General features: G+C 39.7%; 2 protein-coding genes across 5 annotated transcripts in view; one reads left to right on the top strand and one right to left on the bottom strand.

The window, feature by feature from the left end:
• Positions 1-1,421: 1,421 nt before the first annotated feature.
• zgc:171775 (STKc_p38 domain-containing protein) lies at positions 1,422-16,781 on the bottom strand. 2 transcript variants are annotated; one of them, XM_039799646.1, is made up of 12 exons: positions 16,579-16,781; positions 13,222-13,351; positions 10,918-10,976; positions 10,523-10,634; positions 8,923-8,952; positions 8,541-8,588; positions 6,735-6,849; positions 6,543-6,614; positions 4,736-4,815; positions 4,490-4,568; positions 3,468-3,641; positions 1,424-2,347 (listed from the first exon to the last, which is right to left on the bottom strand). In XM_039799646.1, the coding sequence occupies exons 1-12, from the start codon at positions 16,710-16,712 to the stop codon at positions 2,286-2,288; spliced, it is 1,095 nt and encodes a 364-aa protein (XP_039655580.1). In that variant the 5' UTR covers positions 16,713-16,781; the 3' UTR covers positions 1,424-2,285. The 2 variants fall into 2 exon arrangements, with proteins under 2 accessions (XP_039655579.1, XP_039655580.1); XM_039799645.1 differs by having other exon boundaries at positions 1,422-2,347; positions 6,543-6,849.
• A 2,748-nt stretch (positions 16,782-19,529) lies between these two features.
• LOC120559593 (plexin-B1-like) overlaps positions 19,530-27,044 on the top strand; it is a 73,922-nt gene continuing 66,407 nt past the window's right edge. For 2 of the 3 annotated variants that reach the window (XM_039801424.1, XM_039801425.1), the window contains exon 1: positions 19,561-19,851. The gene's annotated coding sequence lies outside the window, so the exon portion shown is untranslated. Of the gene's footprint in view, positions 19,852-27,044 lie in introns of all 3 variants that reach the window. The other variant, XM_039801426.1, reaches the window with a different exon arrangement.

Below are 27,044 nucleotides of genomic sequence, written 5' to 3'. Positions count from 1 at the left end.
TGTAAGACCTGGATTTGAAGGCCAGGCATCGGCCACCATGAGGCCATCTCTTAGTTGGTGCAAACTTTACTGAAAAGCCACCAAAAATAAATACATCTATTATCTGACAAGCTCATTTCTTAATAATCTTCCTACAGTATGTGTATCCGCTTATCCTGTCTTCATTGTACCATTGTTTAAAATACTCATAGACATCCTGTTGGTTTTCCAGTCTTCCTATGACGAACACGTTCAACCCATCGTCGTCCTCCTGAAGGAATCTTTACCATGATGTAATGCTGCCCTCTAGCGATTGATTATTCTATTACACTTTGTGCCTGTTTCATATTTTTACTACAAGCCATCTTTTATTTATTGAATTCTGTCAATCATTCTAACATCATTAAATTACGACATGTAATTTCATACAGATGTTTATTTGCAAACAATTCCAGTGTGTTCCAACAGTAAAAAGGTGATCAAAAATAAAAATCCCACATCTTTCCAAATGAATCCTTAAGTAAAATTGCACTATATGCCCTTTGCATATTATGAATATGTGACACAAAACATACAAAATGAGAAAATTAAAGTCTTTGTGAAGTAAGATGAAATGTAACTAAGAATATTGTTTTATTTTAAGCCAGGGTTATCTTTCTATGTGCTATATGTTCTATGTATACTATACAAGTTATTCAATAAACACACACACAAGTGTGGCTCTGTGTCCTTGTATGTCTCAGCTACACTTATGGCATGGTATTTATGGTTATTTTTTATTTTATAACGGATTTTACAACACATTGTTTTTACGATCTACATTGCAGTAGTCAATAAAATAAATATGGTGTTGATTGTCAAAGCAACCTCTCATCATCACTGGATGGATTGTACATCTACCATTTCACAGAAAGAACGGTGGGATGTTCTTATAATAAAAATCATGAGATGCAGTTGACAGGCTCAGAACAAAAGGTAATAAATGAGAGTCAAGACCAGAGGTCGAAAGAGTACAAAAATATTCTACTTAAGTAAAAGTACTATTACTTTGCTGAACTTTTACTTAAGTACAAGTACAATTACCGGTGTAAAAATCTACTCAAGTAAAAGTAAAAAGTTGCTCATTTAAAATTTACTTAAAGTAAAAGTTACTTTGTTACTTTTTACCAGCAAATTTACCACAGGAAATATACTTTTTTTTTTACTTATTTAAAGGTGCCATGCCACACAAAACCGTTTTTACTTGTATTTTTGGAAATATGTTAGGTCCATATGTGTTTGTGTTATGTCATGAATGTGAAAATGAACTGCTACCTCCTCTGTCAGCTCTAGCCACTGAAAAGAAATAAGCAGAGAAATGAGGCCAATTACAAAAGCTGGTCAGTCTGACGTGGTGTTGCCTGAGCTCATTACTGTTCATGAGCTCGCCCAGTTGCGCTGGGTAAAGGATGCTGATAGCTAGGCTCTCATTGGCTAGCTGTTAGCCAATCAGAGTCAAGCCACTTAGCTTGTTGAATATTAATGAGAACTGGCACAAATCGAGCTGAGTCGTCCTGCAGGCTTTATATCCCATGCTAGAATGGCTTGAAACAAGGTAACCAAGGCCTTTTTTCCACAAAAACTGTTACTGAGTCCATGGTAGAACTTCAGACATTACCACAAAGTAATGAAATACGTGTGGCAGGGCACCTTTAATATCTAATTTATACTTACTTATTTGATTAAATCACTGTGTTTTGTGATTTGATGAGGGCACAAAGCAACGGCGCAAAGCAACATTAGAGCCCTTTTTTATTCACTTTCTTTTTACCCAAAATGTAGCAAAGTACAACACGTCAAACAAAGCATACTTAAGTTAAAGTAAAATTTTAAAAACTACTTTAAAAAAAAAAAAAAAAAAAAAAAAACTACTAGTTACACTAACGTGAGTTAATGTAATTCATTACTTTCCACCTCTGGTCAAGACCTTGAGTTAAGATTATTTCGTCAATATATTTTATACTTTTTGAAATGAGCAGACAGCATTTTATAATTCAGTGGTTCAGCGTTTTTGATCAAGTTTGAGGTAATGCCATTTCTATTGAAATTGGTGTCTAAATATGACAGAACAACAAACCTTGTCCTGTACAGGCCGCCAAACAAAGTAAAGCTGCCGTTTTGATAATGCATTTTAATTGCAATACATATCAGATGCACCAAAACTACTTTTGATGTTGTTTTGTTTGTCTCAGCTTGACAGTGTTGACCTTTACAGTTGGTGTCTGTATTATAACCAAACGTTGGTAGGTGCCAGCACATCACAGCGTCTACATGGCTGTCTTGCTGGGGTTGTCGGGGTCGAAGGTCATGATCTCCATGTGGATAAGACCTGATGAGAAAAAAAAAAAGAAAAGCAGTATTATAACATCCTGTAAAAGCACCAAAGTGTACATTAATTTTAAGAGACTATGGCACAGAGTCAACTTTGGCACTTTCGCACCAAGTATTGATCATTTCCAATATACTGGGCATTGTGTGTAGGGCTCCGCGATATGGGGAAAAATCAAATCCCACTATATTTATGAATAAATACATGGATATTGATTTTGCGCAGGTATTGTCAGGTTGACTATTGGTGCTTTCCCGAAATATTAACACAATGACATTTTTGATAAATAATCATCAGTAATGTGGATATAATGACTAACAATTTCTTTATTGAAATTTTCTATAAAATGAGCAATAACAGTGCACAATGGTGTAACAGAAGACCATGTCATTTTAACCCCCCCAATCCCAACCCAGGCCCACCAGTTCCCCCCAAACCATCTTAATAAAGAGGAGTAAGCCTATAGACTGTATATTAATGGACAGCGCATGTGTGACATCACCCATTGGTTTGTGGAGATCTGCTATCCGTCGTCAGGTTTGCCATTACGGGCGCAGCCATCCTGGTGTGACAATTTTAGACGAGACGGGGGAGGAGTGAGGGAGGAGCTGCTTACACTCTACGTTACGTTACACACTTTCACTGGCAATCACATCATAGCCACTCCCTAAAACCCCCCCTGCTTTATTACCGATTTTAAAATCAACAAGACCATAATAAAAAAAATTAACCGCATTCTGTGCTGCAGAAGACTTAAAACTAGCGATTGAAACCATAAATGAAGATGTTTACATGAGGTAATAAATCAAGTGAGAAGTGGGTCATTTCTCATAGACTTTTACAGAAACCGACCTCCTTTTGCAACCGCACGTGTCGCCCCCTGCTGGAATTCAGATAGAATGCAGGTTTAAGGCACTTCTGCATTTGCAGCACTTCGCTGCGTTGCCATTAACATTAACAGTCTACGAGTAAGCCTGCATTGCATGACAAAGGATATAAAGACAGAGGAGTAATTGCAGTTGATATCCAAAATCTTAGACGATATCTAGCCTCATATATCCATTTCGATATAATATCGATATATTGCCCAGCCCTAATTGTGTGCATTGTAAAAACGTACTCTTCCACTCCCCAACAGCGAGATCCATGTTCTCGAAGGAGTCGTCATACGGCTCGGAGTCTGGCTCGCTCTCTGGGTCATGATATTCAGCCAGGAAGGGGTGCGACAGTCCCTGCTTAACTGTCAGCCTCGTCTCCGGGTCCAGCAGTAACATCCCCTCCAGTAGGTCTACAGCTGGAAGCATCATAATAGAAAAAACACGTTTCAATTCTTGACAATGTATATATTTATTTTTTCATTTTCTCAACCGTTACTTGGCCAGTTAAATCTACCAACTCAGCAGAACCATTAAAGGTCCCATGGCATGAAAACTTCACTTTATGAGGTTTTGTAATATTAATACGAGTTCCCTCAGCCTGCCTATGGTCCCCCAATCGCTAGAAATGGTGATAGGTGTAAACCGAGCCCTGGGTATCCTGCTCTGCCTTTGAGAAAATGAAAGCTCAGATGGGCCGATCTGGAATCTTCCCTTTATGACATCATAAGGGGAAAGGTTACCTCCCCTTTCACTGCTTTGCCCGCCCAGAGAATTTGTCCTGCCCATGAGAAAGAGAGAGACATCATGACTTGCAAACAAGCGAAGCATGGCAGTTGGTCAAGGCCACACCCCCACCCTCCACCTTGCTCCCCCTCTCTCCCCCTCAATAGCATTTAAAGCTACAGACACAGACATGGCACATACTAAGGAAAGCTCATTATGGGACTGGCTCGAAGTGGCTGTAATTCTGCACCAAGGCTGAATTTCGATAAACAGACAGTACTAGGGGTATTAGGGGATCACTGAGGCCTATATAAAAGCATCCAAAAAGCAGCATGTCATGGGACCTTTAAATCTCCTATTTATTATATATCAACAGCAAAGTGAAAAATTATGTACATGACTTTAGAGGCATGATGGTATAGAAAATGTTGTCAAGTCGGCAAAGAGGTATTAGGTAAACTCAAAATAAGTTGTAATATATTTCAGTGATAAAAAATTCAGTTTCAGTTTGAAGTGAAGAAGCACAAGCAGTTCAGCGCACCTTTTCCATCCATGGACGCAAACACTTCCTTGAAGTTTTTCTTCTTTTGCGGGGGAAGACCATTCACATACGATTGCGCCTGGAAAACAGTTACAGGTGGTTACATTTCATTCTAAAGCATGAGCTTACAAGTAAGGATAGGCAAAAGATATATGTATTTGGAAATACACACCGCCTTTATAATTTGGCCAAATAAGAAATATGAAAGCTGCAAAGTGCTGATGTTAACTAGCATAAGAAACTTACATCTTTACTCTGCATCTTCTGGACTAGGGAGGAGTCTGGTGTTCCTGTCAGATGGAGGATCCTCTTCAGCTGATCAATACCTAAATAGGCTGGTTAAGGAAGCCTCATAATGCACCACATACACCACATGGATCTGGCGACGACATTGCAAGTTCTGCAAGATTTTCATTCTGCATACATGACAGAGCGGTACTGCATTTCAAAACATAGCAGCTCTTTTTTCTCCTTTAACTTTTTGTAGTTTTGGTTGCATTTCTGTTACATCTGTTACAGAAATGATGTAGGAAGTGTGAAATACGGATGGATATATTCAATTCAATTAAATATCTACATTTGTTAACCCTCTGAGGACAAAAGACGCACCGGCGAGTCCAAGGGATGTTTGACAACACTCGTATTCAATAAGCGATATTACAAAATTTTCTTTTAGACATTTATTTACTATTTTATTCATATATTACGCTACATTTGTGAACCCAAGACTATTGTTAATTAATTTCAAGCATCAAATTGAAAAATGTTTTCACAAGAGATTTGAGAAATTTCAAAAAGCGAACATCAACTTCTCACCTTTAGGTCCAAATTATCTCTTTATACATTGCTCTGGAAAATATTTGGATCTCACTACAGAGAAAGCTGAGTTTGTTCTGAACATTTTGATATGAAACACATGGGGATCACGTTATGTACAAATACCTTTAAAAGGTGAATTTAAAAAGATACCTTAAAATGCCCTTAGACCTCAACCCGTTCTCACTCCGAACTCGTAAAATACGGACATTTGGACAGTGGCTGTCAGTGGCTGTCAGCGTCTGAAGCGACGAAAAAAGCGCCCTTCAGCGTGTTTGTAGCAGCTACACAGGGTTTGAAGATGACGGAACACTAAGAGAGACAACGGTAGCGAGTAGTTTGAATGGCCGAAAATCCGCGTAGGGAGGTTGGTTGGGGTGGTGGATGGGTCAAACAACACAGGACTTTCACCCAGGAGACCGGGAATCGTGTCACATTTCCTAACCTAACCTTTGCTTTTCTTTCTACCGTCCGTTCTTCTTTTCCTAAACCCAACCGCCCCGTTCTTCTTTTCCTAAATCCAACCGCCCCGTTCTTCTTTTCCTAAACCCAACCGTCCGTTCTTCTTTTCCTAAACCCAACCGTCCGTTCTTCTTTTCCTAAACCCAACCGTCCGTTCTTCCCACGTGTCATGAAAACGTAAGCCCCATAAGCCCACCCACGACGCGTTTAGATATGACGCTAAAGGAGACTTTTAGCGTCAATAACAACGACAAAGGCACCTGACTAAGCGTCCGTGTTTTACGATCTGTTGTAGACCTCACAGGGTTAAATGGGCACTCCGGCAATTTAGTAATGCACTTCCACAAAGTTGGGGAACTCGTTAAAGACATGTTAAATAAGCAGAATGGTTAGAATTGATTAAGCATAGAATGAGATATCTCCATATCCATTTCACATATATCAACCAACCTTTTCTGGTAAATCCCACATTTTTTAAACTTCATACCTCCACTTTTCAATGAAGGCCAATTACCAATCCTGAGCTGAGATAACCCTGATGACAAGAATCAGTCATTTCTTTCAGATTTTTCAGAAACACTAACTCGAGGGCCACATAATAAACTGACATTTACGTGTAAAATCGGTACTTCTAAATCTTACAATGCTGCACCTGTTTTCAAAATGTTCCATATTTTAAACATTAAAAACACCGGGGGCAGTATGAGCTTCTAGCTATTATAATTGAGCATACAGTGCTTTATTACAAGACAGTGAGCCAAATGTGTGAGGATACTGTCATCTCCTGGGAAAAGCACCTGGCCAGTAATCATCTCAGCCAGGATACAGGCAGCTGACCACACATCCACTGTGAGGGAGAGAATTTTAATAACAAAAATGTAATACTTTTGCCGTAGCATACTGCAATATTCTGTTATTATTTCTGACAAACTGACTCTTTGTATTAAAGGGAAGGTAATATTCGTACCTGTCTGACTGTAGTGCATCCAGTTGAATATGACCTCTGGTGCTCTGTACCAGCGTGTCACAACATAACCAGTCATTTCACCTTCTGTCTGTCTTGCCAGGCCGAAATCCAGGATCTGAGAATAGCAGTGGTGGAAAATACTGCATTTACTCAAGTACTGTACTTAAGTACAAATTTGAATTACTTGTACTTTACTTGAGTCTTTTTTTCTTATGCCACTTTCTACTTCTACTTTGCTACAGCTTTAGTTACTTGTAACTTTACAAATTAATATTTTTGCACATAAAACACATGTAGTTTATAAAATACAATGTATTATTAAAAATGTAACTACTCAACAATATATAAGCCTATATAAGTACAGCTAAAATGATTAGCAGATTAAACACGTGTTTGATTGACAGAACTGTTGACAGATTTTTCTGCATTGAGTACTTTCATTTTTAATACTTTAAGTACATTTTCCTGATGATACTTACATACTTTTACTTTTTCAATGCATGACTTTTACTTGTAACAGAGTATTTTCACAGTGTGGTATTAGTAGTTTTACTTAAAGGTGCTGTAGGTAGGAATGCAAAAGTCCAGGACTTAGCCAAAAAAATTGAACAGCAACAACTTCTCAGTCCCTCCCCCCTTTCTGCTAAAGCCCAAAATGGTCTCCTAAGCACCTCCCCCCACAAGGGGAAAATGAATGCGTGTGCATGAGCAGTGAATGACACGCAGTTAGACACCCGGCCCTGATTGGTGCATCTGAACAGGGAGCTGTGGATTTTTTCAAATCCAATCGCACTACAGACTGTAGGTGGTGCCAGAGGAGCCAGATTTTTATAATAGCTATATAAATAACGTTTATTGATGCTTTACAAAGTATTTATTAACCATTAACAAGGTATAAAAATCACCAGTTGTAACTTTATAATAAGGTTTATTGGCGGTTTACAAACAATTTTTGGTTTACAAACTATTTGGTAATAGGGATGCTAATTAAGATTTTTTTCCCTGACTGATAGCCAATCCTCGTTGACCGATTATTAACGGTTAACCGACAAGCAGGCAACGGAGTCCAGTTCACCCCAACGGGAGGATCGATCATCCAGTTTTTATGAAAATTAAAGGGTGCCATCTAGGGCCACTCCTAAGGCCACACCTACAATGGTGTATTGATTGAACAAAGTGGGCGTGGTCAATTGCGCACCCAATAGAATTACATTTGTGCCATTACAACGCTTGTACACAATTAATATAAATGGGAGGTTAGGGTTTATACTTTAAGACATTGCAGCTCACGCATTGCCATATTTCCTGACGTTTCCCTAACCACCGTCGTGCTTTAGGTTACACATATGCGGACTCCGCGGGTCGTCGGGGGCGACTCGCGTCGGGAGGGCTTGGACCCCGTGCACAAATATATTTGTTTTTGTTTTAATAATAGGCTATTGCTTTTAATTGGTTAACTGTCTTATTGTTGATTAACAGTTGAACATTAATCATTAACATCCATATTTGGTAATCATTCACACATACTTACCATAAAATGTTATGATGTATGCAAAAATAAACTGTTAAAGAATTATAGCATTACTAATAATTAGTTAATTTATAAATAAATAAATATAATTTCAACGATAAAATAATTATTTTTCAAGTGTTGTTGCATTTGCTGTTTTTGAGTTCACTTATGTTGACTCTTTTCTTGTCATTCATAAAAGAGCTAAATGTCTAAATGTTTTCAGATTTATTAGCCGAAACTCATCATCATCATGACCTGAACAATCTGATTTGTTGTGAGACTTTTAACCTTACCTTTAATTCACAGTTCTCGCTCACAGCAATGTTTCCGGGCTTCAGATCCTAAAATGCAACCAACAGAGGAGCCTATTATGACTTTGCAAATAGTTTGTCATTTTGGAAAGTATTCAATTTGCTTTCTTGCTGAGAGTTAGATTAAAGAGTGATGCCACTCGAATGTCATCTAATGTCATCAATATGGATATACAGTTAGCAGCCGGATAGCCTTGTAGTTTTGCTTAGCATTAAGAAAACTATATCAGCAAGAAAGAAAATAAACGCAATGTTTAATGTCAAAATGTTAACTATTCCTTTAAGTGTACATATTGATTATGTGTGAGACACAAATTCTTCAGTAAGTGGTGTACATGTATTAAAAAAAGGTTCAAACACCAACCCGATGAACGATCCCTGCAGAATGAATATACTGTAAAGAAGGAGAAAATAGATTTAAGCACACAGTAACTCAACACAAATGGACGTAGCCTACTGCACATACACAAAGTGTAGCAGAGCATGCAGACCCACATGGCCTAATGGCTCTCTAAATGGCATGGTGTTGACCTGTGGATTTTAAAAATACACATTACACATCACAAAGTCTCCACCCGCAGCCGATTACGAGGGCTCTGTTTTGTGTATTTTCCAGCCTAGAGCAAATCCAGAGTGCTCTCACAGCACAGAAGAGTGCTTAAAGCACACACTGATATGGAAAGGGAAAACATCATGGGGTCAAAGAAGTCTGCAGCTTAATTCAAAGACAAAAGGGCATTTATGAGGAGGTAGTCTTGTTTTTTTCGGTTTAAAACGTGCTTTCCATTGAGCACTCTTCTTTTACACATTGACTAGCATTGCGTGTACAAGCATAAATAAGGGAAAAGCAGTCAGTCAGTAAACTGAACGTACTTCATTTAATATGCCGGTAAGACATCTGACCTTGTGCGTTATAGTTGCAATTTGCAACTTTTATAAAAAAATATGTTTTTGTCATATTTGCTGAAACTGTCACTGTATCCTGCCAGTAGTACATGAGACAAATAATCTGTGGAAAGAATCATGTTTCTCTGCCTCCTCCTAGTGCTCCTAATGGGAGTTGCAAGTTTCCACCGCAAAATAAACAACCAATCAGAGCAGAGAAGTCTCGATAAAACTAACGCAGTGTCAATGACTGCTCGTGACCTGCGATCAAACTGTCCAACTAGACAGCGCTGAACAATCAATCCATTTTATTTGTCACATGAAATCATACGAGTTACAATCAAATATGAATCAAGATTCTGCTACTGCATTGCCTATTTCTCGCCTCAAATATTTTCAGACACATACTGTATTTTAGTGTAAAATGAGGAACAAGATTTTTTTTACAGATTATCTGTCTCATGTAGTAGTAGTACTGTCAGGATATGAGTTTTTTTTATAAAAGTTACCAACTGAACCTTTAAAGGGAGAGCAGAATGGGACAAAAGACAAGAGGTCACCACATTACTCTGCCAACCTGCTTCTTTGTACTTATTTTATTATAACTGAAGATAATGTAAGATTATGCATCCTGCACTTAATAATTATATACTTTCCTAAGTGTTTAATATAGATCCTTTGTTATATCTAGCCTCATATTAGCCCTAAAGCCACGAGAGACTCCAAAATAGCATAATACATTTGTGAAGTTCTGCAAAGAATTTAGTTTTTTTCTACCTACTTTAAGCACTTATTTAAATGTGCATTGCTTTTTCTGTAGCTGTAAATATAACCTTGCTATACAGTTTTATCACCTTGTTAGCAAACAGTTTCCTATTTACACATCCAGCAGATACAGAGCAACATTGCATTCATATAGAGTCGTGTTTGTGCCCACATATAAATGATACATTTAAGTCAAATACTCACTCTTCTTTAGCTCTATGTCTATGCTAAATATCTGTCTCTAGCTGCTAAAGATTAGAGCAGCTTTAAGTAATATTATCTAATGTTATTTTTACATTAGACCAAACACTTACCTTGAGTCCCCTTAGAAGCTGGTAGAACAGGTATGTGATGATGCGATCAGTTAATCTCCGCCTCTTCATAATGTGGCCCAGATCCTGGGCTACTAATGGCATTACCATATAACTAGAGAGAGAAAGAGAAGAGCGGGAAATAAGGAGAGTATAAAGACATAATCAACACGTAAAGTAGGCTACATAAAGTGGGTCTAAAAACTGTCGACGACAAGCGCTCATTGCTATGGTGAGGAAATACAACCGCACAAACCGACCAAAACAAAACAGGAGTCAGCTTGCTCTCACACCTCCTTGCTTGAACTTTTCAAACATGCACACACATGAACACAGGGTCTCAACAAGCTGCGACAACGAACAAGCAGAAGAATGTGGTTCCTGAATCCCTAACTCACAAGGTTTGGAATTTGTCCAGTGTGAAGTCAGGTGTGAAGACGTCAAGGAGGCAGATCACCTATAAGAAAAAAAAACACAGTGAAGACATTAACATACACTGGTAGATTCAGAAATAAAGAGCAGCAAAAATGCCCTGTGGGATGCCTCTATAGTAGATAAAAACATGATAAAGTGCTCTCAGGGTTCCCTTTCAGTAGAGAAAACATGACAAAGTGTCCTTGGGTGCCCTTTCAGTAGAGAAAACATGACAAAGTGTCCTTGGGTGCCCTTTCAGTAGAGAAAACATGATAAAGTGCCCTCTCCGGTACCCTTCCAGTAAAGAAAACACCATAAAGCGCCGTCCTCTACGGTTCCCAGTGCAGAAAACAAGATGCAGTGCACCAAGGGTGTAACTTTGGTTTGAGAAGTAGGGGTTGGACACAAAAAAGAGGGTCTGGGGGTCCTCCGCCAAAGAAATGTTTTCTATTTGAATCCCATTTCCTGCATTTCTACATATAAGTTTAGGGACTATGGTGATACAAAATCCAGGAAATAATTAAGTTGACCATAATGATAAATTATTCCAGAAAGAATAGTACTAAACTATGTATAAGCAAGTGGGGGGGACATGTCCCCCCTGTCCTTAGTAGAAATTACACCCTAGTAGTGCACTATTGGGTTTCCCCTTAAAAATGGAGAAGTCATTGATGCAGTGCCAAATAGGCTGCCCTACATGCTAGTTAACTTGCTGCGTGCCCCTCAGACAGCCTGAGTCTGCCAATGTTAACATACAATATGTTTGTTTGTAAAACAAACTTATGAAAAGCTTGCATACATTTCTCGAGCTTGACGTTTGTCAAAAGAGGTCACATGCACATGCGGTGCAGAGTTAACACTGCACAACCCAGGAGTAACACCTACAGTTTGATTGTGACATCTTGACATTAATCAAAGTGACATTACCAGAAGTTGTGTTGGTCATGACAAGTTGACATTAAATTTGTTTTGGGATGTCTTTGTAATGACAACTTGACATTAACCAGTATGACATTACCAGAGGATGTCTTTGTCATGACAACTTGACATAAAGTTGTCTTAATAAGGACACTCCAAAGAAATGTAATGTAGAGTTGTCGTGACAAATACATCTTCTGGTAATGTCATCCTGGTTAATGTCAAGTTGTCATTACAGACATCCCAAACTAATTTTATGTCAACTTGTCATGACCAAGACAACTTCTGGTAATGTCACTTTGATTAATGTCAAGTTTTCATAATCAAGACAACCCAAACAATGTCAACTTCTCATGACAAAAAAAACGAATGACACTTAATGACAGAAGTCATAAACATTTATGACTGTTTATAACATTTATGACATGTTCATGACAGTGTTATGTCATAGTTATGACCGTGTCATGTCACGATTATGTCGACACCTTCAAGTAAAGTGTTACCCAGTAGTCTTTTGTAAACGTGTCCATTTGACAAACACGTTAAAACACATTGAATTTGGTGCCTTCCAAAGATTAGCAGAGTAAAAGGAGGTTATGTAAGCGTTTGCAGTTCCTCAAAGGTTTACGGCAAAAATACGGAATGATGAGGGTTGTGTTCCAACAACACACATCACTTCCAGCATTGATGGGATTATGGGCCCTTGTTGAATGGTCAACAAAGTTTTGCTTATCCTCAAAATCATCTCGTCTTATCTTTGAGATTGACCTTTCTGGTTAAGTAAGGACTGAACAACTACACTGATGTGACCACTCATTGTGTGACACAGAGTCTTAACAAAGACCTTTTGGCAGGCTGTTGTATTGGCTGCATAGGCATAATTTGGGGGGGGGGGGGTTTCCAAACTGGGCTTTTTCCAAAGTTTTTGTTCCCTTTCCATGTTTTTGTCACCTTTTTCGAATTTTTGTTGCCAATTTTTTCTGAGTTTTTGTCTCTTTCTTCAAGGTTTTTTTGGACACTTTTTTCAACGTTTTTGTCGCCTTTTTTTCATTTAAAATAAAACAAATCTTTGCTGCTTTTTTCGAAGTTTTTGTCACTTTTTCCAACATTTGGCGCGTTTGGCGTTTTTGTCTCTTTTTTACGATTTTTTTTTTTTCAAAAATGTATTCAATGAGGTCCCAGGACCTCCCTAGATCGTTCGAGATCTCAAAACCCTCCTAATGTTGACCCCAAAGTTACGCCCTTCACTGGCTGTATCATATCAATTAAGTGTTTGTTAACTTAAGTTATTGTGTCCACCCTCTTACTAAAAAGAGACTGCGCACTCACTCCACATTCACATCCATGCCCACTTTTTGTCAAGTTCCTACATTTTCATGCTGTATGTGGCGGAGCAGTCTGAGTTCCCTGTAGGCCCGTTTGGTGTGGATGAGGGACTGGAAAGGACGATACAGCTTCTTGATGGCCACCTTCTCCTTAGTCTTCTGGTCAACGGCAGAACTAAGTCGGAATAAAACACAGTGTAAAGGGCATGTCCCACAGTGGGAGGTAGGGCTGCACAATGAATCATATTTTTATCGAAATTGCAATATGGACTACTGCAATATCCAAATCGCAGAGGGGCGCAATATTTGTTTAAGGCAAAATATGTGTCAACCCATTCTGAATTAAGTATTAGTGTGCTGTAGAGAAGTCCCAGCCGACAAAGCCTATCCTACAAGAAAAAATCTTTTTCTACTTACAAAAATTACAGTTTAATTAGTTTTTTAATATTTTTCAATGAGAATAATTATACAAAAATGATCACTCCCTCCAATACTGTGAATCATAATGCAATTGAAATATCAGTCAAAATAGATATTTTCCTCAATTTGTGCAGCCATGAAATCATTCATAATCTATAGGTTCCAAATCATGTTTTTTGGCATAGCATATTTCTTTATTCATTGTAAATAGTTGATGAATAAATCAATCTCTAAAATGTCAGAAAATGGGGCAAAAATGCCTATCACAATCTCCCAGAGCCAAAGGTAATGTTTTCAGATAGCTTATTTTGTCAGGCCGTCAGTCCAAAACCCAAAGATACTCAATTTAGAAGCATATAAACAGAAAAACAAATGTGTGCAATCATCATTATTTTTCTGCTGGCTGAATACTGTAATCCACTGATTGACTAATAATTCCCAACACATTCTCACTCCCACTGCGTAAAATACGGACACTTTGGAGTTGGTGTTGACGCTAAAAGTCTCATTTAGTGTCATATCTAAACGCGCTTTATCTAAACGCATTTGGTCGGGACTATTGGCGTCACTTTTGATGCAGTTAGGTTAATAATAATAATTAATAATAATAATTTACAATTTATTAATCCTGCGAGGGAAATTACAATGTTTTCACTCTGTTGTTATTATTATACACATTACACACAGGCCTGAATTACACACACATGCTCAGTACCTATGCGTGTACTAATGGAGAGATGTCAGAGTGAGGGGGCTGCCCATGGACAGGCGCCCCGAGCAGTTAAGGAAAATGCCGTGGGTGGGCTTATAAGAAGGTACGTTTCCATGATACACGGGATAAAAACGGGACGGTTGGGTTTAGGACAAGAAGAACGGGACAGTTGGGTTTAGGACAAGAAGAACGGGACAGTTGGGTTTAGGACAAGAAGAACAGAACAGTTGGGTTTAGGACAAGAAGAACGGGACAGTTGGGTTTAGGACAAGAAGAACGGGACAGTTGGGTTTAGGACAAGAAGAACGGGACACTTAGGCTCAGGAAAAGAAGAATGGGACAGTTGGGTTTAGGACAAGAAGAACGGGACAGTTGGGTTCAGAAAAAGAAGAACGGGACAGTTGGGTGAAAGTCCTGTGTTGTTTGACTTTCCACCACCCCAACCAACCTCCCTATGCGGATTTTCGGCCTTTCATACTACTACTACTACTACTACTACTACTACTACTACTACTACTACTACTACTACTCTTAATGCTACGTAATGTTTAAGTGCCATGTAGCTGCTGCTCTGCACCGTGCGTTCGACACACACGCTGAAGGTGCTTTTTGCGTCGTATCTGACGCTGACATCCACTCCACCAAGCGTCCGCATTTTAAGAGTTCGGAGTGAGAATGGGTTGTAATTTCAGCTTCTCTGTGTAGAAATTAGTTTTACTTTATGTAAAAAAAGAGAGAGTTCTCTGCGCTTCTGCAGACCAAAATAATCCGGTGCAACACAGATGTCTTCTTACTTGTACTCTTACTGTAGTTTTATTTATTTACTTTTTTTTGAAGGTGCATAACAGTGACTAACGTTTCGATGTAAGGTTATATCTTCATCAGAGTCCTTGGAAAGAATGGGCAATGAAGCCCTTAATAAGAATCATCAACAGGTGTGATTGTGCGTAAAAGGGGCGTTGGCTACCTGAAGATACACCCATCTCAACCAAGGTGCTACACTCATTACATCAGTCAATAAAGTGCAAGTCCACAAACAGGTTGAAAGTGATTAAAAACTATGTTGATAGGTAAGTATATTCATCTTAAATACTATACTTTGACATTAGAGAAAGCAAGTTGAATTAAATTCTTCATTTAAACCTAGAGTTTTTAAAGTTCCGAGTGTATGTATCCAAACCGACAATTTTTTTGTTATTTTACTTTATATTTGCTTCCTATCAAGACTTGTTAGTATAGCCTACATTGCGAGTCTGTTTAGGGATTTTTGAAGTTTCTGTTGATGCTGTTCTGTAGGTGATCTGGTACTTGTAATTGGGCGTGTTTGATACAATTCCTACAGTGCTTATTGAAAAAAGAAAAACATTTTTTACCATAAGTAGCCTATATCTGAAATAAAAGTTTCAAATGAATAAACTAGGGCAGATGGCTGACATCCCCTCTTTTATAGACCGACCAAATATGATCATATCAGTAATGAGATCTTGTCTGTCAGTGGCGTATCATTAGATTGAAGTGTCTCTGAGAAATCTTGGATTCCTGTAGGCTGGGGTTTCTCATGTTGGTGGAGGAGATTCTTGTCATATCGCAGGACTTGTATTGACTTGCTGACTTGCCTCAGGTGGACAATAGTGCTTCTGTTAGCAGATGTCAGAGTAATCTCAGCCTCTTGCACTGCATGCAGTATAGTCTGGTAGTGGAATGCAGACTTAAGGCTGTAAACCAGGCTACATGTAGAAACCACTTGTGACGGCAAACATTTAAATACTGATAGTGAACATCAAAGGCAGGGACCTTTGACCATTTACAAAACAGCATCAATTTATCAGGCTACCACACATGATGTTTCTGCTATGACAATGGCAGAAACACTGGTCAACAAAAACGTTAAGTCCAATAATAGCTTATTTTAAATGATTGTTAATTTCTTATATTGCACTTTAAATTTTATTCTCGTATTTTATCTGTTTTCAATTTTTTTTATCGTTTTTAACTGCTCTTTAATGTTTTATGTAAAATACTTTGAATTGCCCTGTTGGTGAAATGTGCTATAGCCAACAAATGAAGCTGCCTTGCCTTGCCATATTCTATGACTTCAGCCCATGCAGCAGGATTAACATGTATTATAAACTGTTTGGACGAAAAGATCCCAATACTTTGCACTTTTCTGTATAAAATAGGCCTACGAAAAGACACAAACTCTGAGGCACTTTCCGCATCAGTAGGCCGCTACCCGAAGTTGTGCGCCCGCTCCCCCCGGGTAAACTCACCAAACTGTCCCGTAGGCCCCGGAGCCAATCGACTTCAGCGCCGTGTATCTCTCCGGGACGTCCCACGTCGTTTTCTGGACCTCCAGTCTGTGGTAGCCCGGTCTGACGGGCGAAGTCTTCAGTGGAGACTCCATGGCGCTGGTTCGTTTTCAATTTCCAGTCAGGTTTGTAGCCAGCTCTGGAGTTCCAACCTGACAGGTAGAAGACCTTGCAGTAAAGGTACGAGCAGCACAGGGAAACGCCCCCGTTCCTCCACAGCCTGCCCCCCTCGTCACAATGAACTGTCATTCCTACCAGTGGTGGAATGTAACTAAGTACATATACTCTAGTACTATAATTCAGTACAAATTTGAGGTACTTGTAGGCTACTTTACTTGAGTCTTTTCTTTTCATGGCACTTTTTACTTCTACTCCACTACATTTCAGAGGTAAATATTGTACTTTTTACTCCACTAAAGTCATCTGACAGCTTTAGTTAGGCTACTGGTTGCTTTACAAATTAAGATTGTTGCACATAAAACACATGCAGTTTCTAAAATACTATGTTTTATTATAAATTAAACTACCCAACAATACGCAGGGCCTACAGCTGAAATGATTAGCCAATTAATGAACTAGTTGATGGACAGAACTGTTTTGATCGTTTCCAGTTTCTGAAATGTGAGGATTTTTCTGCATTGAGTACCTTTATTTTAAATTTTTTTAACTTTAAGTACATTTTCCTGATGATACTACCATACTTTTACTTAAGTAACAATGTAGGACTTTTACTTGTTACACAGTATATTTACAGTGTGGTATTAGTACTTTTACTTAAATCTGAATCCTTCTTCCACTATGTGTGTGTGTGTGTTTGTGTACAGTGTGTGTGTGTGTGTGTGTGTGTGTGTGTGTGTGTGTGTGTGTGTGTGTGTGTGTGTGTGTGTGTGTGTGTGTGTGTGTGTGTGTGTTTAGAGACCCATAGAGATGTTGCAGTTTTCCTCTATAGGTCTATATTAGGATTATGTTCAGATTTGTGTTATCCTAGTGGCATTATAAATATTTGGACCCCAAATATAAGCAATGCCACTAGGTGCACCTCTGAGAGGTTAAACTCCCTGCTAGACATATTGTGTATGAAAACTGTTATGAATACAATAGATCTGTTTAGGATTTGGGAGCAGTAGTGCTGCATAAAAAGTACATTTAACACCAATCACAGACACAGAGTTTACAAAAATCTTAATCTTAAGATCTCTGAGGCTACAAACGGAACTTATGCATTGTTTAAGAAAACATGTGTCGTCGTTTCTAAAATCATGTTCATAAGCAATTGTCATAGAATTAGGAGAAGTCGTCCAGTATAAAATATTGCCTATATGTATAAAATACTTTTTTGCCAGCCTACTGAAGCTTAGTGGCCAGTTCATCAAGTACACATGTACACTATAATGCAATTAAAGACAACAACTTTGCCATAAAGTCTACCTTTTCAAAGTTTATATTGCTCATTTTTATCGTTGACATTGTTGTGATTGTGGAAATTCAATTGTATGCCTGTTCACTGAGGTTATACTGGACACTATAATATTGAGAGGTGTTTCACATTTTTTTTGTCCAGCATATAAACACGAAGGGGTCAGAATATTAGAAACCTCTGAATATACTGACACCATCAGACCACCGTGCTGAAACATAATTCCATTAACACCTATGACAGTGTCCAAAAACAACAGCTGGACATTAGATGGGCATCATAAAAGTAACTTTATGGCAGAACAACGATTAAAGATCACGAGTAGGCTAATTGTGTCAGTTTTTGGTGTGTTTTCGTAGTTGTGTGTCATGATGGATGGCATACTCTCGCTGCAGAACAAATCCAGCTATGGGTACAAATAAAATAACCTGAACCTGAACAGTTGTGTTGGATTACAGTAGATTTTAAGGTGTAGTCTGCATAGGTAAGTCTAAAAGTAAATGTTGACTGTTTTCTCTCTTATGGTTTTATATTAGCCCACTAAAAAATTAGCGTCTTCTTATCACATCTGGGCCCAAACAGTAGGCCTATACAAAACCGACCGCAGACCAGCAGAGGGCAGTAACACATCATTCTGGTGTGCTAGACAAGGAGGAGAGTCCCGGCCAGCTCTGGAGTCATTGTTCATTTCCATCTCGAAGAATTTCAACGTGAGTCAGTGATTCATATAAAACAACTATATTAAATATATTACTTTTATGGTCAAACACAGCCTACACTAGCCTACCATCCAATACTGGCCTTGGTGGAGAAAAACAGTCCTACTGGCAGCATAAGCTACTGTAAACCTGGCAGCGCGCACAACTCCATTGTTTACTATGTAGGGTAGTTGAACAACACCTTACACTGTAAAGAGGATCACAGAACCAAGTTTTATATTTTAATGAGTTGTAATTACGTTCATGTTTTTCCAAAAATGAATCCAGAGTGCCACTGGCAAACTGAAGCACACTGTCTGAACCGCTCACACACTGCGCAAAGCTACAGCCCGGAGTCAAGCTGGCAGAGGCAGAGCAACATGTCTGAGAAGCAATTTCAAAATAAAATCCTTATGGTGGCGCGCTTTTTGAGAAGGCTCAACAAAAACAGAGACACAGTCAGGGACATGCTTTAAAGCCAAGTTAAGACATAACTCAAACTTTCCTCACACTTTTGTGTCAGTGTTAGGGAAAATATTTTACTTGGTAAATCAATGAAAATCTTGTTTAGATAACATTAATGATTCTTTTTTGATTATGTAAAAAACAAATCCACCCCCTATACTGTCATATTCAAATATATATATATATATATATATATAGATATACAAAAAAAGACATCAGGGCAGCACTTCACATATTCTTTTCTTTTCAGGTGCGACTGGTTTTGAGACTTTATTCTGAAGGCGACATGGTGACATTTCCTGTCCCACCCTATGTGACTCCGTGTAGCTTGTCTCTCAGCTAAAGCTTCTCAGAAGACCTGTCCATGTCCTGAGTGCTGCGGCCAGACAACAGAGACAGCCTCCGGTATCTGAGGTGAACACACACACACACAGACACACTTTCTGGACTCTGAGTTTGTTTACTTCTTTCTTTTAGAGCGGCTACTTTATCATAATTGCGCCGTATTCGGAGGAAAAACTAACAGTTCGTGAAAGTAAGTTAGCCTGCCAAGCTGGACCTCATCAGATACTTTCTGCTTGTTAGCGTGGATGCGAGGCTCTCTTTCATTCAACACCATGGACGGCTGATTCACACACTTTACTGACCTCACAGGTAAGTTCAAGGCCATCATTTCATTAAAATGGAAAAAAATAAAATAAAACAAGATTTGTGGTTCACAGTATAGGCGCTCGTGGGCAAACTTCTTCTTAAAAACGTTTGCTTATTAAAGAAAATACCCTATTGGCTGGCCCAGCTCGACACTTGCTAGTATGATGCATATTAGGTTACATTTATAAGTCAAATTGCAACTGATATCATAACGTATTTTATCAGACGGAAAGTTCTGACGTTACTTTTAAGTGGGTGCAGACAATCTGAAAACGCTTTGTTTTTTACACCCCAAAAACACAGACACAAGCGCTCAGACTAGACTGCTCACTATAGCTTTGGACTAATGGTGAGGACTGGGCTTCAGGCCACATACAAACACACACACACACACACACACACACCATGCACACACTCTTTTGTCAGCTGATGTAGGAATGTGTGTGTGTGAGCTTGCGTGAGCCAAATGTCAAATGCCTCGTTCACCTGCTAGCATTCTGCTGAACACACACACACACACACACACACACACACACACACACACACACACACACACACACACACACACACACACACACACACACAGCTGCCTGTTTATTGCTTCATTTAGGAAACTGAGATGATCTGCTTTGACAGTGTTCATTGAACTTGACAGTGGCTAGATGTGATTATTTTCTGGAATTTCTGTCATGATGATGGACAATGGTTAGCCCTCCCCTCTAATTACTTTACTTGCTTAGCATTTCCAAGGCAAAGCATTACAGCCTCACCCATAGACATTGCAGAGAGCCGAGTTGAAATGCTTCTAGGGAGTGTGTGTTTAGAGACGGTCTATGATTCAAGTTGTTCAGAGACTAGGTGAGGCTTGGCTTTCAGATGACCCCCCCCCTCCCTCCCTCCTCAGTCTGTGTGTTGCACCTAACGATCCCGCTGAATCTGAAATCACAAAGTGCTTCAGTGTGGGGTGTGTTCATGATTTTATTGACATAGCCAAAATAGTAAGATGGAGTTTATTTCAGCAGTTGGTTCCCCTTTTCTATAACAGCTGTTAGATTTGATCTTGGCAAAAAGAAACCGCTTAGAAATTGATCAAAGCCAAAGCCTCTCCAGATATCATTTTCCTTCTTATTGTGATGTGATGCAGTATTGTTAGAGTTAAAATGTTGAAAGCATATTTCAAACAACCATTGAAAATATTCTTGTGGTTGTCTAGCCAAGCCTTGACTCTCAATCTCCTCTTTTTATTTTGGTTTTGCTTGGGGTCCCAGCATCCAGACATTTTTGAATGGCTGGCCATCTGCTTGCTAAGGGTCTGTTACAGAAGCACGATATCACATTACCCACACTTAAATGTGTGTGTGTGTGTGTGTGTGTGTGTGTGTGTGTGTTGGGGGGGGGGGTGAATGAAAGTGTGCGTGGTTATGGCATTGTCAGATTCAGCAGCGCGTAGAAAAGTTCGATTGTTCAGAGTTCAGCCCAATTTATCACTCAAAAACACAGCTGAACACATCAATAAGTAGTAATGTTTAATAATTAAAATGCAATGTCAAAAGAAACATACACTTTATACCTGTTTCCCTTTTTTAATTATCCATATAAGCCTACTGTGCATGCTGCTGTAGCATCACTCTATAAACAGGTGTAACAGTAGCTAAAGCACTTTTAGCTGGGAAGCTAAGGTCAACGATGTTAGCTAGCTAACACCGCTTGGAAGTTTACAGACACAGCAAAGGGAACACACAAGGGACACAACAGAAATACATTTTGGACTTAATTGTGTTATCATTGACACTTATGTATGTTTTAGTTTTATTGGATGTCAGGCTCAGCCCCTCCCCTTTTGCTGATCTGTTGCCATCATAGACACAAAAAAAGGACAATTTGACTCCGTTGTTTTCTACAGAGACCAGTGAAGTATATTAGAAGCACTTTTCCGGTGATGGCTGAGCGTTACTGAGCAGCCTCCAGCTGAGCTTGACGACATAGATGTGACATGAGCAACCTGTCTGAAAGTTGGAAGTCTTCGGGTAGCTGTGCCAAAAGAAATCTCAATCATTCCCAATCTTGCAGAGACGGAGATATATGTTAGGAGATAACAAGGGCACAGGCTAATTATTGCTAACTAAAATGTTAGTTAACATTAGTAATTCAACTTAAACAGCTAATGTAAGTCGAAACTGCCTGCGAGCTTCTCCTGTCTGTACTGTACGGTAATTCCTCTACTAGGCGACAGTAAGTTGTGTGGTTATGACACAATCGTTGGCCTATTTTTACAAAAACCGTCTGCTACTGAGCCATAACGTGAGATACAAGGAAATGGAGCCTTTTATACATTGTCGTCTTTCTTTAGAAATAAACAATGGACAAATAAAGTCTTTAAACGCTTCAGATGTAAAGTTATTTGCTGTCAAAGTGACGTCAAAATGAACGGCAGTCAATGGAATGCTAACGGCGGGTGAGTGCTAGGTGGCATCAAAATGGCGCCATAGGAGGTGCGCTTTGTGGAAGCTGGCTTACCCCCTTGGTTGCCATTCTCAAAATCCTTTTTCTATGGGAAACACCAACAACCTCCCAGCAACCAAGCTCCACGCTGAAAATGGCAACCTTTGACGGAAATTTGGATCGTGCGATAAGGCCGTCCTGCTTGGTCCTTTTGGTAAATGATTGTAAATACTTAAAGAGAATATGTTCACGGCGTTTACTATCTATATGCTAGCATGTTTGCCCACCAGTTATAGAAAAAGCGGGCAAGATAAAGACACGGATGAAACAATTGCTGCTGGCCTGTTATCCATCGTACACGGATCACCAGAAACATTTATTGGCAACGATAGATAGCGGAGCCGTCCTGTAAAAATGCCAACGTTTCAGGACCGATTGGTGGGGGATTACGGCGATACACTGGTAAGAGCAAATTACATTTAACCATGTAGCCAACTGATTTAAATAGCTCACGTTACTGTATTAGTTAAACACTTTATTTAGTATTTTATGTGGCGTCTTTTGAGGGGTGCAAATGTTCCAGCAAAACAAGTTCCTTCCCGAGACCATTTTGCAGAGGCACTGTCGCTGCGTCTGGAGCTCAGTGTCACCCAACGATACAAGGAAAATATCTAATTGCGATTATTTTGACGGAAATTGCGATTGCGATTTGATTCACGATATTGGAGGGAATGATGGTTTTTGTATCATTATTCTCATTTTCATTGAAAATTATTAACATTGAAAGAATTTTTGCGAGGATCTGGACCAAACAAAGACTTTTATTTTTTTTTCTTTATTCTGTAGGAGACGATTTGTAGGCCCGGGACATCTCTGCAGCACCACAATACTTCATTCAGAATGGTTTGACCCATGTTTTGCCATTAACAAATATTGCGCCCCTCTGCGATTTGGATATTGCACTAGTCCATATTGCGATTTCGATACAATTGCGATTAATTGTGCAGCCCTACCCAAGATGATTGTGATTGGTTTAAAGAAATGCAAACGACCCCTAGTGTTTTTTTCTCCTATCCCAGAATTTGTGTGTGGACTAGCCACTTGGAGTAGTCAATGCAAGACTAACATAACACAAACACACACACACACCTTGGACTAGGGCTGGGCAATATGACTATATACTGTATATCGTCAAAATGATATAAAATGTCTATTGCATATATTTTTTATATATTGTTTCCATCACAATGTCGAAAAACCAGCGGCCGAACTGCGTAATTTGGACGGTGCTTTACATTCTGATCCTTTCCCTTAATGTTGATTTCGCACTAAAGTTTTTGATAAAATAAGAAAATACTCACAGTATAGCTTTACCATGCGATATGAAATGACCTACTGTATATGGTCAAAGATTTCGGCCATATTGCCCAGCCCTGCTATGGACCAATCACTGCTCTGGACATACATCGGCACAACCATCTCATTATCATAAGCATTCAGAAAATTAAATCATGTGGTGAGGAAAATGAGGAAAATAAAATGAGCTAAGGAAAGATACATAAAAGGCTAAAATGAATAGCATGAATTCAATTTATTTCAAACGTACGTATCTCAAATTTTGATTTATTTTTCCAACTGATTGGAGGTTAAAAGAAAAGTATGAAGCTTTTTATTTCTTTACACTCCTTGTAGCCTAACAGTATTATCTGTTGATGTATTCAGTCATATTTTTGACTTTCCTGATAACCTTTTTACAACACCAGTCATTTTCAGTTGGCTTCATATAACCAGAAATTTTCTGGGTACATATATATAATGTGGATATAATATCCAAAAACAATATTACAGGACTGTTGCCATTTCTGCATGCAAGCGCTTTTGAAATCCAACTGTGGGGTGATTATTCTCATTAGGTGGCATGCAGGAAGTGGTTGGGTTACTATCCGGACCTCAAACCTCTCACACACACAGAGGGTGAATGGGTCGAAGGCCACTTCAGCTGCAGCTGGCCATTGAAAAGCGCTGCTCTGCAGCTGAAACGACTATTTTCCAGCCCTGTCTATGAATCATAAACGTAAGACTGCTAGGCACGAATATGTCGCAAGGACGGGGTGTTGATGATTTATAGGTGTCAAGTGTCGGGCACGCTGTAGGTTAAGTAGTTTGGCGTTCAACAGCGTGAGAACTGGAAATGAGTGGGAACATTAAAGGGAGAGGAGTGGTAATGCTTTTGAAGTTAGATGCCAAGTGGACCGTCCTCAGCAGGCCTTCTCATCTCTTTATCTCAGGTGTCACATACTGTAGTAGGATGTTAGATATATTTTTAGCACGGTAGTTGCACAGGCATTTCGCCGGCTGGGTGGTGTATTGTCTGGATGTTGGGATAAGCGCTTGTCTTGTAAATGAATGACTACGTTGATGACTTGTTGGATGAGTCCGATTTCATTGTAATTATTAGCTCAATCAGGGGGAGGGCATCTTGAGAGAGAGAGAGAGAGAGAGAGAGAGAGAGAGAGAGAGAGAGAGAGAGAGAGAGAGAGAGAGAGAGAGAGAGAGAGAGAGAGAGAGAGAGAGAGAGAGAGAGAGAGAGAGAGAGAGAGAGAGACTGTGCATGCCAGATTTTGATGAAAGAAGTATTTTGGGCGTTCCCCATATTGGTCACTGCAACAGCTGGTGGTCCCTCATGGTACATTCTTGTGTGTGTGTGTGGGCTGAGTTAGCGATGTAATGGGGTGCTGGAGTGGAGATTCTGCAAAAGAACACTTGCTGGGGCACCACAGCCACAGACATCATGGCTTTCAAACGAGCAAAGTGGCAGTTGGTCAAGGCCACACCCCACTCTCCACCTTGCCCCCTTCTCTCCTCCTCAATAGCTACCACAGGCATCCCTGACGAGATAAGGAAATTGAACAGCATTGTGCAAATCCTAAACCCATATTTTCCTCTCCTCTGTGTACCGTCACTGTGACTTCTAGCCACTTCTTTATCTGTTTTTCTTCTTTTTAGTTTTTTTACAAGCATAGTGGAAATGCTTCACAAACGGTTGACCCTGGTTCAGACGTGGGCGCTTTCGGCTGGGTAGATTGGATGCCAGGCCTCAACAAGCCCTCGGGGGAGTTTGGCTGACGGGCAGATTGGCAGCTTAATAAATACTTCTTTTCACTAGCAGCAAGCTTCGCTGTGCTTAAATGGAAATCCCCTCCATCCTCTTATCCTGTTAACCATACACACTCTAAAACAGAGGTACACACACACAGATCGTATCATGACACATAATGGGCCCTCATGAGACTAAATGCATATTTTTGGATCCACCATAAGGGTACAGGGTAGTTCCTGATAATTACCGGCACATATTTGTCAGTTGAGGGATCCTTGAGTGACTCGTTCTGGTTGTTCTGTCTGCACTGTCTTTTTCTATTTGGTCTACAGTACCCTCTCCATGGCAAAAAAAAGTGGGAGTTAACTTACCTGCAGCAGCAACAGGATGGCGCAAAGGAAAAATGTCAATTTTCCATTACGGGGAGCATGTTGATTAATGTGTTTAAAGGTTCCATGGCATGAGAATTTCACTTTGAGGTTTTTTAACATTAATATACGTTCCCCCAGCCTGCCTATGGTCCCCCAGTGGCTAGAAATGGCGATAGGTGTAAACCGAGCCCTGGGTATCCTGCTCTGCCTTTGAGAAAATGAAAGCTCAGATGGGCCGATCTGGAATCTTGCTCCTTATGAGGTCATAAGGACCAAGGTTACCTCCCCTTTCTCTGCTTTGCCCACCCAGAGAATTTGGCCCGCCCATGAGAGAGAGAGACATCATGGCTTTCAAACGAGCAAAGTGGCAGTTGGTCAAGGACACACCCCTACTCTTCACCTTGCCCCCCCTTCTCTCCTCAATAGCTACAGACACAGAAATGGCACATACTAAGGAAAGCTCATTGTGGGACTGGCTCTAGTGGCTGTAATTCTGCACCAAGGCTGAATTTTGGGAAAGAGACTTCAGATACAGTATTAGGGTTTAGTAGTAGGTATTAAGGTCTATATAAAAGCATCCAAAGAGCACCATGTCATGGGACCTTTAAAGGCACACAAAGGGCAATTGGGGTATGTAGTTGTGTTTTTGAAGTCACCAAGACCTACATAAATTCTACCCGCAGGCGCTTGTACAGGTTTCAGCCCCAACAAGAAACTCCTGTACTCTAAATAATTCTTTTCTACTTTCTTCTGACATTACAATGTATTTTTTATTTTTCCCCACACATTGGTTTTACTGAGAACAATGGCAATATTATGTTTAAGGCCTAGTCCTGCACGTACATGGGTATGTTTTAAATCATAGCTTTTTTTTCTATGCGTTTTGGCCTTAGCCTACTGGCCCGCCATCGCTTAAACTTGAGCAACATCCCAAATGACAAAGAAACCATTAGGCCTACTGTAATTACGTCAGCAACATCAGTGACATTTTGGATGTTAAAAGTAAGCATCTAATCCAACAGTATGGTCAAGATCACCCTCACTAACGTAATCCTTTTTGAAAATCTAATCTGTCAGAAGAACCCATGCCATATTAAATCCACAGGGTGTGGTTTTTATTGTTCTGTAGCAGCTCCCAGCCCCGGGACAGTTGTGTACGTGCCCATGCCACCAGCCCCTGTCCCCTTACCCAGCTCCCTGGAGAGCCTGCAGCCCAGCCTGCAGCCTGGCCTCTAGACAAAACCTTACACCCCCAGCTGCCCTATTTTTTTTTTCTTCATATA

This window comes from Perca fluviatilis, chromosome 5 (genome assembly GCF_010015445.1).
Source record: "Perca fluviatilis chromosome 5, GENO_Pfluv_1.0, whole genome shotgun sequence".
Taxonomy (NCBI): Eukaryota; Metazoa; Chordata; class Actinopteri; order Perciformes; family Percidae; genus Perca; species Perca fluviatilis.
The sequence above is the reverse complement of the archived record's forward strand: the minus strand, read 5'-3'. Positions and strand labels throughout refer to the sequence as shown.